This window comes from Miniopterus natalensis, chromosome 11 (genome assembly GCF_054644295.1).
Source record: "Miniopterus natalensis isolate mMinNat1 chromosome 11, mMinNat1.hap1, whole genome shotgun sequence".
Taxonomy (NCBI): Eukaryota; Metazoa; Chordata; class Mammalia; order Chiroptera; family Miniopteridae; genus Miniopterus; species Miniopterus natalensis.
In genome coordinates this window covers 37,932,413-37,946,066 of record NC_142091.1, presented here as the reverse complement: position 1 = coordinate 37,946,066, position 13,654 = coordinate 37,932,413, and the positions used below count along the sequence as shown (strand labels likewise).

Genomic DNA, 13,654 nt, shown 5'->3' with positions numbered 1-13,654 from the left:
CCTACTGCAAAAATAGCCAAAGACAAATCTGCCCATGACCCAACTCTGCTTTCGGAATGAAGCCCAAGCTCCTGATCACACTTCAGGGGCCCAAGAACCTCCCCACCCCAAGCCACCTTGGGGTGAGCCAGCCAAAGACCCTTCCCCTCAAGCCATATGGAACGATACTTAGTTCTCAGTGCCCTGGAAAGCACTGCTCCCTCACTACCTCTGAACACACGTTGCTCCTACCCTGGAATGCCCTTCCTTCCCTCTGTTTGCCCTGACCTGACCTCATACCCATCTCCAGGCCCCTCCTAGCTATTATTCCCATTTCAACTATGTCACTGCCTTGCCAAGTAGGTTTCAAAACCCTCATTGCCCCAGGGAGCTCTGACCACTCTTTCCTCCTCGTACCCCACTCTGCTTCAGCACCCTCATCTATTAGAGCTCTAGTGACACCCAATTTCCCATGTTCTCGCTTATATAGTTGCCTCCTCCATCAGACTGGGAATGTCCAAGGGCTGGCACAATAGCAATGAAATCAGTATTTGGGGTTCCTGTATGAACCAAGCAAACAGGGACAGGCCCTCAAAGCAGATTCTTACCCCCACCCCACTCCTGTACGTCACCCTTGCCCACCACCCATGGGGCTAACATAGCTGCATGTGGAGGGTGTGCACCTCTGTGTGTGTGTGCCTCTACATGTGTGGGCATCTGTATGTCCATGCCGTGCCCCTGCCTGCATGTGCTATGTGTGCACACATCGTGTGCATGTGTGGGATAGAGACTGAGCCCAGTGCGTTCCTCAGCCTGTATGCAGGGCTGCCTACCTGAGAAAATGAGCTTCTCTTTCATGATGCTGACATCTCGGCTGGTCCGGTGCACTGCTGCACTCAGCATGATCTGCTCAGGGTTGTAGCTCCGTATGCCACCCAGGCGCCACCTGCAAAGATGGCCCCATGGGCATTAGGCCCTTCCCCACCTTTCCCTGGAGCAGGGGTCCTGCCCTGTTCCAGAGCCTCTCTCAATCTGGCCTGAGAGACCAGCAGGACTCGTCTTACTATCCAGATGGGACCCAGTGATGGGCAGACCTGGAGCTAGAGTTAGTCCACTGACTCTCAGTCAGGGTTTTCCTGCCTTCCTCTTACCTCCAGAACCCAGGTCAGCCCCCGTGGCCCAGGAAGATGTTTTGGGTTGGTCAGTTGGTTAGTTCTGTCTCAGGTGCTCCCACTTACGCACCTGGCTCTCTGTGGAGGGGATAAATTTGGGGCGGGGAAGGGCTTAGCAGACCTGACTCTGATGACCCGCCCTGGGGTACACACCAATTTTGGGGAGTTCCAACTGATGTCTCCTATAGCTGTACCATCATGACCAGACTGAGTGAAGCCAGAGGGAATCCCAGAGGAAAGCAGAGGGATGAGGAGATGGCAGGGACTTTGCTTAGAACTGGTCTTTACAGGGTCAGAGCCAAGGGCACGAGAGTGACTTGGGATACAGTCTCCTTTACTCTGTTCCAACAACCCTGGAAGAGTGGGGTGTATGTTCCCTGATGGGGAGGGTAGGCTGGGGAGTCAATCCCTCTGATGCCCAAGGCCAGGACTGGGGGTAAAATTAATCAAATGGGCTGAGAGGGGGTGCTAGATAGAGCATGCAGGGGTCAGGCAGAGCCAGGCACTATTTTTTGTTGTTGTAATTCCTCTGAACTAGCCCCAAATCCCTGGCCTAAGACTTTTCCTACAACCTGAACAGAAGGATTCACTGGACCCCCACCCTCACTCCCACCAAGAGAAGCAGGTGTCAGCTTGGAAACAACCCAACCCCCAGGGCACTGAGCCCTGCTGGGGTAGATGAAGGGAGCCCAGACTCCACAAGGAATCAGTTGTTTCCAGATGGGGTCAGTGCAGCTGAAATGGACAGGCAGATGGGTGAATGGACAGCGGACGGACAAGGGCAAAGCAGGAGGCGGAGGCAGAGGGGAAGGCAACTTGTGCTGTGGCTGGGCTAGCCCTACATGTCCTTGAGGCCAGCAGTTGGGTCTCTTATTTATGGCTGTGCCCCTGGCACCAACCTCAATGCCTGCTGTGGGGGAGGGGACAGGGGCCCTAAGTACTTGTTGAGTGAATAAATGGGAGAATGAGGAAATGATCTGCACCAGGGTCCCCTTCTCCATCAGGCCTCTCGACTCCCAGAGGACAGTGACACTGCCCTGGATGTATGTTGAGCAGGCCCAGCATGTCTGTTCTACTACTGAGGCAGCATGCTGGACTCCATGTGTGGCCTGACCCTAGCACAGCACCAGCCAGCACATGTGGATGTCTGCTGACTGCAGGAATGGAGAAAGGACTTGGTGAATGTATGTTGACTGGAATCAGAACCCCAGCCTGGGAGCAGTTTCTCCTAGAAGCTGGTCAGTGAAGCCACCTGACCCAAGAGAGCACAAGGTGCTTGACCAAGGAGGACTTGGATCCCCAAGACCCACATCTTATCTTGGAAATTAACATTAACCCCAGAAGAAAAGTGTCAGACCAGGGTTTCTGGAGCCATGCACATCTAGGTCAGAAAGCTCAACCGCTGTTGGGCCCTCCCCAGGGGAAAGTGGGAGAGACTATATGGGGGAGACAGAGACAGAAAGTGAAAAAGATGAGAGAGACCAGGGAAAGATAGAAGGAGTGATGGGAGAGGCAAACCCAAAGAGGGGAAAGGCAACAGATGGGAAGGGAGAGACAGAACTTGGTAGGACGTGCACTGAGCAGTGGGGTGGGCCCTGCAAGCGACATGGGGGGCTGGGTGCCCAGGCAGAGCCCTCTCCCCAGAGGAAGATGTGTTGGTACTGAGAGAGGCCAGCTCAGCAACCTACAAGGAAACACTTGTTCCCCATCTGCAGAAACAGCAGGAGGAACAGAGAGCAGAGGGGCGCACACGGTAAGATGGGAAGAGAAGGGAGTATGGCAGGGGAGAGGATGATTCTGGGGAGGGAAGGAGGCTTCAGGCGAGGGAGGTGTCTGGGAGGGAGATGGTAAGGGATCCTGACCCAGGCACAGGGCTTGGTGCAGGTTTGCAGAGGGACTGGAGAAAGGGGTGGCAAGGAAGAGGGAGAAAGAGGAACAGGAGGAGGGAGACCACACCAGAATTACCTGATCAAGTGATAGCTGTGAGATGCCAGAGTGCAGCAGAGAGGGGGAGATTGGGGGTAGAGAGGAGGGACATGCGCCGGGTCAGAGCAGAATGGGACAGAGAGAGAATGTCAGTTAAGAATAAAACTCCTTCCCGTTGATTCATGGCTGGGCTGGGGCCCCAGCCTGGCCCTCAACCCTCTCCTGGGCCACCCCCGCCTCCCCACTGCACCCATTGTCCCAGCTGTTGTCTAAGGGGTGGGGAGGTCTCTGCATGTCAAGTGCTGGTAGGGATCCAGCACAGGTGAGGAGACAAGCCACAAAGGAGCTGAAACTCATCACAGTCCACACAGCAAATCAGGGCAGAGGCTGGCTCTGGGCTCCCAGATGGGTGCTCATTCCAGAAGCTACCAGCTCTGGCTGAGGGGGCCACTGGGAATCCTCCCCGCATGGGCCATCTTGTCAGGCCTTCTCCTGGCCCACAGCTCAGGAGGAAGGGCACCTGACTGGGGTGGGAGTCAGGTCTGCCTTGGGGAAGGGAAGGCCGAGGAAGGTGGTCAGAGCCTACTCACTTCTGGAGCACGAAGATGCCCACGATGAGCGTGAAGGAGATCAGGTCCGCGGTGACCCACATGAGACAGTACTCGTCCGGGGGCTGTAGACAGATGGCCCATGGCCAGCCCCCAGTCACAGCCGGTCCACACTGGGCTCCAGACTGAGGGTCTGTGGCAGGGGAGGACCTGGAGGCGTGGGCTCTGGGCATTGTGGGCGTGTGTGTGTGTGTGTGTACATAGGATAAAAGAGTTCTGTATGGGGTTCAGGGTAGAGGTGGTTGGTGTTGAGTCTAGAGGGTTTGTGTGCTTAAGGGGGATCAAAGCAAGAGGTGAATAATGAAAGAAATAGATGAGGGTGAGGGTGCAACATGGCTTGCTGGTGTGCAGGTGTGTGGCATCGTGTGGGTGTAAGAGTACATGTGTCACTGGAGGGTGTGGACCATGGGGCTTCCCCCAGGGACAGTAGAAAGGGGCAGGGGGCTCTTCTTGCTGTTGGTCAACTCTTGTGACCCCAAAATTCAGGTGTGCTCATTGCTTCTGCCGCCACAGTATTATTTCATCTCATTCTGGGCTGAGCCTTCGGAGGCCTTAAAGGACACTGGACAGGTGGATGGACTTAACCGTTGTGACCTAGATCTGATTCACTGACCCTGGCACTGTCTCAGCCATAACGAGACCCTCTACCTGCCTTTCACCTTCTCAGAGAGGTAGCAGTGGGAGCCTAGGAGGGAGGTCAAGGGCTCCCCAGCCCCCCAGTGGCGGAGCTGGGACTGGAATTCAGGCCTGTCTGCAGGTGCTTGGTCAACCAATTGAAAACTGGTTTGATTCTCTGTAATCTCAGCAGATTTTAATGTTCCCTATTCTTGTCCTGTTACCCTCTTTTTATCATGCCTTCCCTTCCTTTAAAAGAAAATAAACAAATCAAAAAACCCAAGTAGTAGTTCACTTGTTCTCCGGGGGCCTTAAGTGATGTTTTCTGCCTGTGCGTCAGGCCCAGGTTCCTCCCATCTCCCAGCTCCTTAGTGCCCACCCCGCTGCTAAGGAGATCCTCCTCGTGCCTCAAGCCTGTATCCTCTACCGCTCCCCACAACCTGAGACCTCACTAGAGAGTCCCAAGGATGGAGTCTGCTCCCCCTAGATGCCCTCTGCCCCCCAACAGTACCCAACTCACCATGATCCAGATGGGGGAAGACACCTGGGACAGGGTGTGGGAGTTGTCGGAGGTGACAGATGGGACCCCCATGCACCACAGCAGGGAGAAGAGCCACGGCGTGTTGACTGTGTAGAGGTTCACACTCAGGTTCCAGGATGCGTAGTCCCTGTGGGGTAGGGAACAGACTGGTCAGCCCACGGCTCTGGGCCTCTGGGAGCCTGTAAAGCATCATGCCATCCTCACCACTGTCCCTGAGGAAGGACTCTCCCTCCCAGAGGGCCCGATTCAGAGCCAAACCCATGTCTGCCTGATGCTCCTGACGTCTCCCCTTTGAACCAGAAGCCCCGGTGCTTCTAGCCATCTGCCCAGATGTGCAGGTATGTGTGTGTGTTTGAGAGAGAGAGACAGGATGGAGGAGGTCAGTTTTGCCTCCTCTGGGTGAGCTGGGGCGAGTACCTGAGCTCCTGGAGGGACACCTGAGTGTAGCGCAGGTTCAGTCGCTGGATGTGGCCTCTCCGCAGGCTGGTAGCTGCCTCCTTGGAGTCTGATGTCTGCTGGAAGCCAGGAGCCATCTTCCGTACAAAGGGCCTCTGCCTGTTAGGCAGCCACATAACCTGCAGGCAGAGAGGGGGCGGCCTCAGATTTCTCATCTGTAAAATGGGTTTAGTGTCTGCCCCTCCTAAAGCACCTGGAAGGCTTAAGAGACAGGACCTGGCACATGGTGAAATCTTCCATATAATACTCATGATCAGGGGGTGACTTGATCCCAGCCAAGGCTGTGAATTGCTTTGGCAACAACCCAGGGAGCTTGCCCTCTAGACCCTTGTCATGATGACTAATAACCCAAAGGTCAGTTATTCTGCACATGGCCACCAGCAGTGTGCATCATAAGTTGGTGTGAGATTTCCCCGAACTCCAAATGTTACACCACAAGAATGTGGGCAATGCTTCCTAGAAGTAACAGTATTTCAGAGAACCTAGACTTGTTCCTGCCCTTTGTATATTTTAAAGGACTTTCTTGTTACCCTCTTGTCCCCACGATGACCCCATCAGGGAGGCGAGGGGCATGCTACCCCCATTTTACAGATGTGGAAGCTGAGGTCTGGAAAGGGGACATGGTGAGCTTATGCTGGAGTCCTGGGGGCGCGGCTGCATGGAGCGAGGCTGCCAGGTCTCACCTGGTGCTGGGGGAAGCCTGAGCGCAACAAGGCCTCCAGTGTGATGTTGAGGAAGCTGGAACGGTAGGGATGCTCCCGGGGAGGGTCGTGCAGGTTGAGCAGCAGTGTGGCATTGCCCTTGGCCAACTCCAGGAGCTCAACTAGGCTGCAGATGGACTGGTTCTGGACCTCCCTATGGTCGGAGGGTGACAGGGAGCTGGCCGTCCAGAAGGGGTCCGCCTGGGAGAGACAAGGACACACATGGCTGCCTCACCAGCCCTTTAGGGGCCTCCATGTGCCTTCCTGGCTAGATGCATGAAGACCCCTGAGCTGCCAGTGTCCACTGATGTATGCGTGTCAGGCAGACTGATGGCTGTGGCCCTGTGGGGGCTCTAGGACACCCCAACCCTAACCTCTCCCCCACACCCTGCTCACTAAGAGAATTATTTGCTTGTACTGTCTCCCAGACACCAGCACATTTCTCCTTTCGTAACAATTCAGACCAGAGAACCAACTTCCCTCTAGAGTTTTACAGAGTTGACACTTTTAACTATTAACTGTTACCAACAACAGCTTTTTCTGGCAAGGAGGACAGACTGGCACAAGCAATGACAATGATGATATTAGGGCCCCAGTGGCAGGAGCCCAAGGGGGCTGCTAACAAGCCTGGCTGTGAGGGACGCTTGGGGAGTGGGGATCACCCGAGCTGATGCTGCCCAGCCCTCTCACTCCATGGGGTCCCTGCCCGTGCTTTCCATGCCTAGGACTGGGACAGGCACAACCAGACCTTCAGGAACCACTGGCCAGCGTTGAGCCTCTGCAGGACAGTCCAGTTGAGCATGGAGGCGGGCCTGCGGGAAAGCTCTGGGAACAACTCCTCCACGTTGGTGGTGCGCCGCAGGGTGGCGTCATGCATGAGGAAGGGCACGCCATCCAGGCTGCGGGAGGGTGGGGCCACTGGGTCACTGCCCGTCCAGGCCCCTCACCTGCCCACAACAATCACCCCCCCACACACACTCCTCCCCACCCCCTTACACCAACCCACCATAGGACCCAAGCAGGCTCTGCCCCTCTCTGGGTCTCAGGTTCCCCGTCAGCACGGGGAAGGCAGTGGGCGAGTGGATGACTCCTTCAAGTTCTCTATGAGGGTCAGATGGGGGCTGGGCCTATTAGCAACTTGGGAAGGTAGGTGCTACCTCATTTGATAATGGGGAAACTGAGGCTGGGAGAGGGAAGTAACTAGCTCAAGGTCCAGAGCCAGTAAGTGGTGGAACCTGGCTTAGAACCTAGTCCATGTGATGCCATAATGAGAACAGTGCGAAAGCTGGCCCCTTCAACAAATTTTAACCCCCACCATCCTGGCCCACCCCATCGCCACTGCCTAAGCCTATATGCTGCCTTCGTTGAAACAGTAAAAGGCCCCGTGTTCCCTTCCTCAGGCATTGTACCACCGTCTACTAGGAAGTTTTGATACATATATAATTCTATGATCCCTGCACTGGGAAGGCGTTCTCTCAAGTGGTACCCCTTGTTCACACAACCTGTACACATGGTAGCCCTGCCCCTCTCCCCTTCTCACAGGTATGTTATGAGATGGGTGTGGATTCTCCCTGCCCTTTATACTAATACACACATATATCCACACATAGAAAACGTGTAAGTCATTTTAATATGGTCTCTTAAAATAGAATTGACATCACAGTGAATATATCACTCTGCAATGTTCTCACTTCACTTATCAGAGTGTTTGAGCTCCATCTGTCTGAGATCTAGTCCTTCATATAGGTCATCTTCTGTGGCAGGATTCTAGGTCACAACCCCCCAGCCCTGTTTGAACCAAGAGCCCCTGTTCTTTTCTCTATTTTATATCCTGGAGTTTGGCACAAGATTTATTGTCACAAACAGGGTGCCTGCCCTGCAGTGGATAATACAAGCCTCTGCCCTCCCATCTCCGAGGCTCTGGGACCTGAGGTTTCTCAAGCAGAGACCCAGATGTGGATGCAGTGGGGATGGGGTGAGGGCCAGTACCACCCTCCCAACCCCAACACCTACCTGATGGTGACATCAGCTTGTAACCCGTACAGCTTATGCTCTAGGGCCTTCCGGAAGGACATCAGCGTGTGCTCTGGGGCCAGCTGCCAGGAAAGGGGGTGGTGAGGAGGGAGCTGAGATTTAGCTGATGTACACTTCCCCAGCCAATAGGAAATTCTCCATGTTGGGCCTGGTTCTAATTCCAACTCCTCCAAGCAATAGCTATGTAAGAGGGGCAGCCACACGGCTTCTCTGAAACTCAGTTTCCTCATCTGTTAAATGCTGCCTGCCTTGCAGGGGTTTTGGGTGAGAGTGAGAGGCAGGGGTGGTTAGTGGTGACGTATATAAAAGTGGGGGTGGGAGGGCTTTTCTGCAGCCCTCTGCCTTATGGAAGTCTTGGGCTGGGGCCAAATGCCAAGTTTTCCCATTGTAATTCCCTGAGTCCAGGTAGAGATCCTGGAGCGAGAGGAGGGTAGATAGGTGGCAGTTTCAGAGGATGACCAGTTTCCTCATCTATACAGAAAATGACAGGATCATCTCCAAGACAGTTACACGGATTAAAATTCCCTAGCATGTTGCCTGACGTAAAATAAGTAATGACAACTTAATAAATGACAACTGCTAACCTTATAGTATACACATCAACAGAGCCTGGTTCTAACCCTAACTCTACCATTAACCAGCTTTGTGACCTTGGGCGCATCTCTTTCTCCTGTAGACCTCAGTTTCCCCATTTACTCCTTGAGAAAGCACAGTCACTGTTCTTTGAAGGTCCTTCCATTTGGGAGAGTGGAGATTTTAAGTCTCCCTAGTTCTATCAGGTTTGAGGACCCTGTCATACTCTTTACTGCCACTGGGGGTCAGCACCACACCAAGGATTGGGCTTGGACCAGGAGCCAGGCAAGGAAGACCAGGAGGGAGGACTCCTGACTGAGGGATGGGGTGGAAAGGGTCCCCACGGCTGATCTCATTACCACCAAGACATACTCATTCCCATTCTTTCTCCATCTGGCCATGCTGTTCCCCAACATGTAACAATCCCCTTCTCTGGGAGGCAGCATGGCACAGAAAGGGCATTGGAGCTGCAAAGGAGCAATTCCATTTCCCAGTCCTGGGCCATCACCTCATGTTTTGGAACCTCAGTTTCTTTAGCTATAAAATGGGCTGTTATCAAGCTCATAGGTGAGATAACAGACATCAGCAGTCTTTATAATATCAGTTTCTCTCTTGCCCTTTCCCTGGTGCAGAGCAGCCTTGGGGAACGTGCCATCTCCCAGTCAAGTGGGCTGTGTGAGACCTCACCCAGAGGTGGAGCAGGGCCACAGAGGCATCTAGAGAGAGGCGTGGGCTTCCCACCCATCTCATCTCTAAATGTCCTGTGGCCAGGCCTCCACGAGTGACTACTCAAGAGATACCATTGCTCTCTCCTGCCTGGGCTGGGGCTGCAGAAGGTAGAATGTGGATAGACTGAGGAAGTGTTTGGAAGGGCAGTCTCTTTCTGGAGGCTTTTTTTCAATTTGGGTCTCCCTAGTTAAGTGCTGCCCTCTTAGAGAAAGAGGCATGGAAAGCTGGCCCTCCCTGGCCAGTCCTGGAACTCTAGGAGGGCCCCCAGAAGTATGTGGGATTCTGAGGTGACTTCGTAATCCCCATATCAGGGCTCCCACTGCCTCAGGCCTAAGCCCACATGTTCTGCTGTCAAGAATGTGTGTTGGGGGCGGGGGGAGTCACAAACTCAAGTGGGCAGGCCACTGTGGTTAAGAGTCTAAGCTTTGGAGTTAGTCCGACCAAATATTAAAGTGTGCACATGCACATACACACACAGGCACACTCACATAGGGAGGACACACCCAGGGCACGTGGACACAGTCTTAAGACAGGGATGGGCACTTGGGTTCATCATACACAGATGTCTGGACCCAGAGTCAGAACCTCCCACAGGGAGACACGCATGAGCATCCCGAGCATTCACAGTGACACCAGGGGGAGTTATGCCTACGCCAGCCCCTCAAAAAACACCCCAAGAATGCAATCAGCCAGATGCACAATGTGTGAAATTCTACAGGGCAAATGACTGTTTCTTCAACAAATAAACAGCATATGGGAAAAAAAGGGAGAGGGTTGTTACAGTCTAAAACATTCTTAGAAGACATGTCAACCGGATGCACTGGCTGGGCCCCATTGGATCCTGATTTTTAACAACTCAACTATAAACATATTTTTCAGATAATAAAGGAAAACTGAACATGGATTTAATATTAGATAATATTAAGGAATTATTAATTTGGTTGGGTGTTATAATTATATGATGTTCACTTTAAAATATTACAGCAGGAAAAGAAAAGTAGGGAGAGATGAAACGAGAATGGCAAAGAAGTGATGGATGCTGAAGGTGGTATCAGATTCATTGTGCCATTCTTCATTATACTACTCTTTCCATGTCCCTGATTGAAATTTTTCTACTAAAAAATAATCCATGCTGGGCCACCTTGCTCCTTCCCCTCACCCCTCCTCCCCTACCTCAGCACCCTCTCCTGTCCCCTGGCCTCTAGAGCGGCGGGCGGGTATCTGGGTCATTGAGAAAAGAGGAGCCCCACTGCCTGGGAAGGCTGTGCTTCTGTATCCTCACTATAGACGGGCTCAGAGGGGACAGGTGCCTGCCTGAGACACACAGGCAGCATATGGCAAAACTGGACTCAAATCCAGAGCCATGGCCTTTCCAGCTCATTGCCTCCAGGTGCTGTGACCAAAATGGGGTGTGGTGGAGGGCACATGGGTCCTGCTCAGGGGCACAGGTCTCTGGGCCTTATCTAGGAAATGGACACAACACCCAGCACATGCAATAGGGGGAGGATCTTAAGGTAATTCATAGCCCCATCAGATTCAACATCTCCGTTTATTTATTTATTTACTTATTTAATTTTTAATCCTCACCTGAGGATATTTTTTCCATTGCTTTTCAGACAGTGGAATGGGGGAGAGAAAGAGAAACACTGATGTGAGAGAGACACACTGACGGGTTGCCTCTCGCACGAGCCCCAACCCAGTCGGGGATCGAGCCTGCAGCCGATGTACGTGCCCTTGGCCGGAACCTAACCCAGGACCCTTCGGTCCGCAGGCCGACGCTCTAACCACTGAGCCAAACCAGCCAGGGCGTCAACATCTCCTTTTAAAAGTTACTTTGTGAGGCTACCTGGGCTACCCTGAAATTCAACACCACAGAACTCCCAGTCACTGTGACAACCACGGAAAAGCTCTCACAAAGCCCCCAAGCACGCCGGGGGTGGGGAGTGGTACTGCCTCTGTTGAGAACCCACGTTCAAGGTGAGGAAACCCTGGTCCAGAGAAGGGGGAGGGCCTGCCTAAGAAACAGGACCGTCTACCAGGCGTCACACGTGCTAAGTCCCGCCTCGCTGGCCCTCCGGCTCGGGCACTCTCATGATCTCGTGGTACACGATGAGGAAACTGGCACAGGGAAGATGGAATTGGTCCGGGCTCCCATAGCTGCCACAAGGCCGAGGAAGCCGGCTCTGGAGTATGCCCCCTCGAGGGGCGGGTCACTCAGGGTCACAGGGGCATCAGCAGAGGAGCAGTCGCTGACTTTGACTCCTTCCTCTCTCCATTTCAACCCAGTTCAACTTTAGCAGTCCTCCCTGTAGCAGTGGGCCCTGAGCTGGCAGTTCCCCTGCTGCCTGGCCACAGCCCGCAGGCCGGGCTCTACCCCACCCAGCAGCCCTCTCTGTGGCATGGCTGGGAGTCAGGCCCACGTGCAGGAACGGAGCTGTGCCCTTGTGTGGCGGGGTAAGAGCGGCCGCTGACTCCCAGCCATGCGAGACCCGCCAACCCACCACCTCAGGACTTGATCCCATCCAACTTCTCCAGCCTTCTCATCAGCCCTCCCCATATACCGCCCCCCCAAAAAGGGCTAAACAGTGTTGCTATTATTATATTACATGTATTATATTCATTTCCCTACAAGTCCCTCCCTACAAGGAGATAGGTCTTCGCTTATCTCCCCCTAGAATGGCAGCTCTGCTCCCCACTCCACCCCCACCCCGGTCTGTCAGTGCCCTCAGGTGGCACTCACCATGGGGGCCCCGCGATGGCCAATGAGGGCAGGCTTGGGGCCCAGGTCCTTTTTCTCCATGATGCAGGGAGAGGAGATGGTGAGAGGGGCCAGGTAGAGGCCAAACACCACAGCAGAGAATGTGCAGAGGATGGCCATCTGGGAGGCTGCAGACACAGGTGTGAGCACTGCCCAGTGGGCATCCGGCTCCCACCAGGCCCGACTGTGAGCCCTGGGCAGGTTGTGGGGACCCCTCTTCCCTCTAGCTCTCAGGACACACATGCTCTGAAGGGACCCTGCACTAAGGGCGGCCCCTATTCTTGCTGGAAAGGTGACCCTGGCCTCTAACTCACACGCAGACGCACAGACACAGGTGCAGAAGAAGTAACAGCAAAGCTGACTGAGGCTGCAGCCCTCCCTGGAACCCATGGCCACTCCGAACAGAACCCCCCACACCGAGAGCAAAGGCGCTACCTCCTCCCAAGGGCACCAGGTGACATCTAGGTGAGGGCAGTACGGAGCTGGCCTGGTACTTGGAGGGCATGGTGGGGGACAGGTCTCACCCGGTGGTACTTACAGGAGCGCTCTGCCCGGGCGAACTGTCCTGCCACGATCCAGGAGAGCGCGGTGATGGCGGCCAGGGCCCCCATGTGCAGGAACGGAGCTGTGCCCTTGGGTGGGAGGACAAGAGGGATGGCTGACTCCCAGCCATGCCAGACCCTCTGCTCACCAACATCCCAATGGCCCAGCTCTAGCCAAGGGGCAGGGAACTCTTGGAGGACACCGGGAGTCCAGGGACCCTGAGCTATAGCACCCTCCCTCCTCTGACCTGCTGTGACCTGGACCCCTCCCTGCCGCCTCTGGGTCTTGGTCTGAGGAAATGAAAGCAATAAAAGGATGTTGCCTTCTTTTGAGGGTTTGGGGGAAGCATTCCCCCCACTTACCTGCAGGGAGATCAGCAGCACCTCCCACTCCTCCTCCCACAGCTGGGCCATGGCCGACATGGCCACCACTGTGGACACCAGGATGACCACCAATCCCATCTGGAAGGGGAAAGAGCCACCAGACAAGGGGTCAGAGCAGGTGTGGCTGGACAGCCTGAGGGTCCCCACTGTGTCTGAGGGAGGGAGAGCAGAGGGAGAGGCAGAGGGAGAGACTGAGAGACTGAGGGGAAGGGATAGAGAGTGCGAGAGAGGCAGGCAAAGCAGGGAAGGGGGGAAGCGGGAGAGAGACGGGCACAGACTGAAAGAAGCCTGAGACAGCCAGACAGGTGACAGTGAGAGGCAGAGGCAGGAGGCAGACAGACCCGTGAGAACAAAGACCAAGAGAGACAGAAAGAAGGGTGGGGAGGTAGGAGGGCGATGGAGCAAGGCAGAGGTGAAGCCCCAGGGCACAGCCCCACAGAAGGTGTGAGGAGCAAAGACACCCAGCAAATTGGAGAGGGGGTGTCTCCTGGGCCCAGTAGGTCACATCCAAGGCCTTCCCCAGCCCTGCCAGCAACCTTTCGGGTGAAGGGTGACTTGCCTGGATCACAGGGGCAGGAGGCTGAGGAGCCAGGGGAGCCTGATACCCAGCCCAGCCTATACCCAGCCAGCCAAGCT

The 13,654-nt window shown here is 54.7% G+C and overlaps 1 protein-coding gene across 2 annotated transcripts in view; it reads right to left on the bottom strand.

Annotated features, from left to right (window-relative positions):
* Positions 1-13,654, bottom strand: part of GDPD5 (glycerophosphodiester phosphodiesterase domain containing 5) — an 87,723-nt gene that overhangs the window by 4,236 nt on the left and 69,833 nt on the right. For both annotated transcript variants that reach the window (XM_087821653.1, XM_087821654.1), the window contains 10 exons: positions 12,998-13,096; positions 12,631-12,724; positions 12,075-12,220; positions 8,012-8,094; positions 6,747-6,897; positions 5,981-6,199; positions 5,259-5,416; positions 4,821-4,968; positions 3,668-3,750; positions 813-925 (listed from right to left, as the gene is read on the bottom strand). In XM_087821653.1, the coding sequence (XP_087677779.1) occupies positions 813-925; positions 3,668-3,750; positions 4,821-4,968; positions 5,259-5,416; positions 5,981-6,199; positions 6,747-6,897; positions 8,012-8,094; positions 12,075-12,220; positions 12,631-12,724; positions 12,998-13,096 (1,294 nt within the window). The remainder of the gene's footprint in view (positions 1-812; positions 926-3,667; positions 3,751-4,820; positions 4,969-5,258; positions 5,417-5,980; positions 6,200-6,746; positions 6,898-8,011; positions 8,095-12,074; positions 12,221-12,630; positions 12,725-12,997; positions 13,097-13,654) is intronic.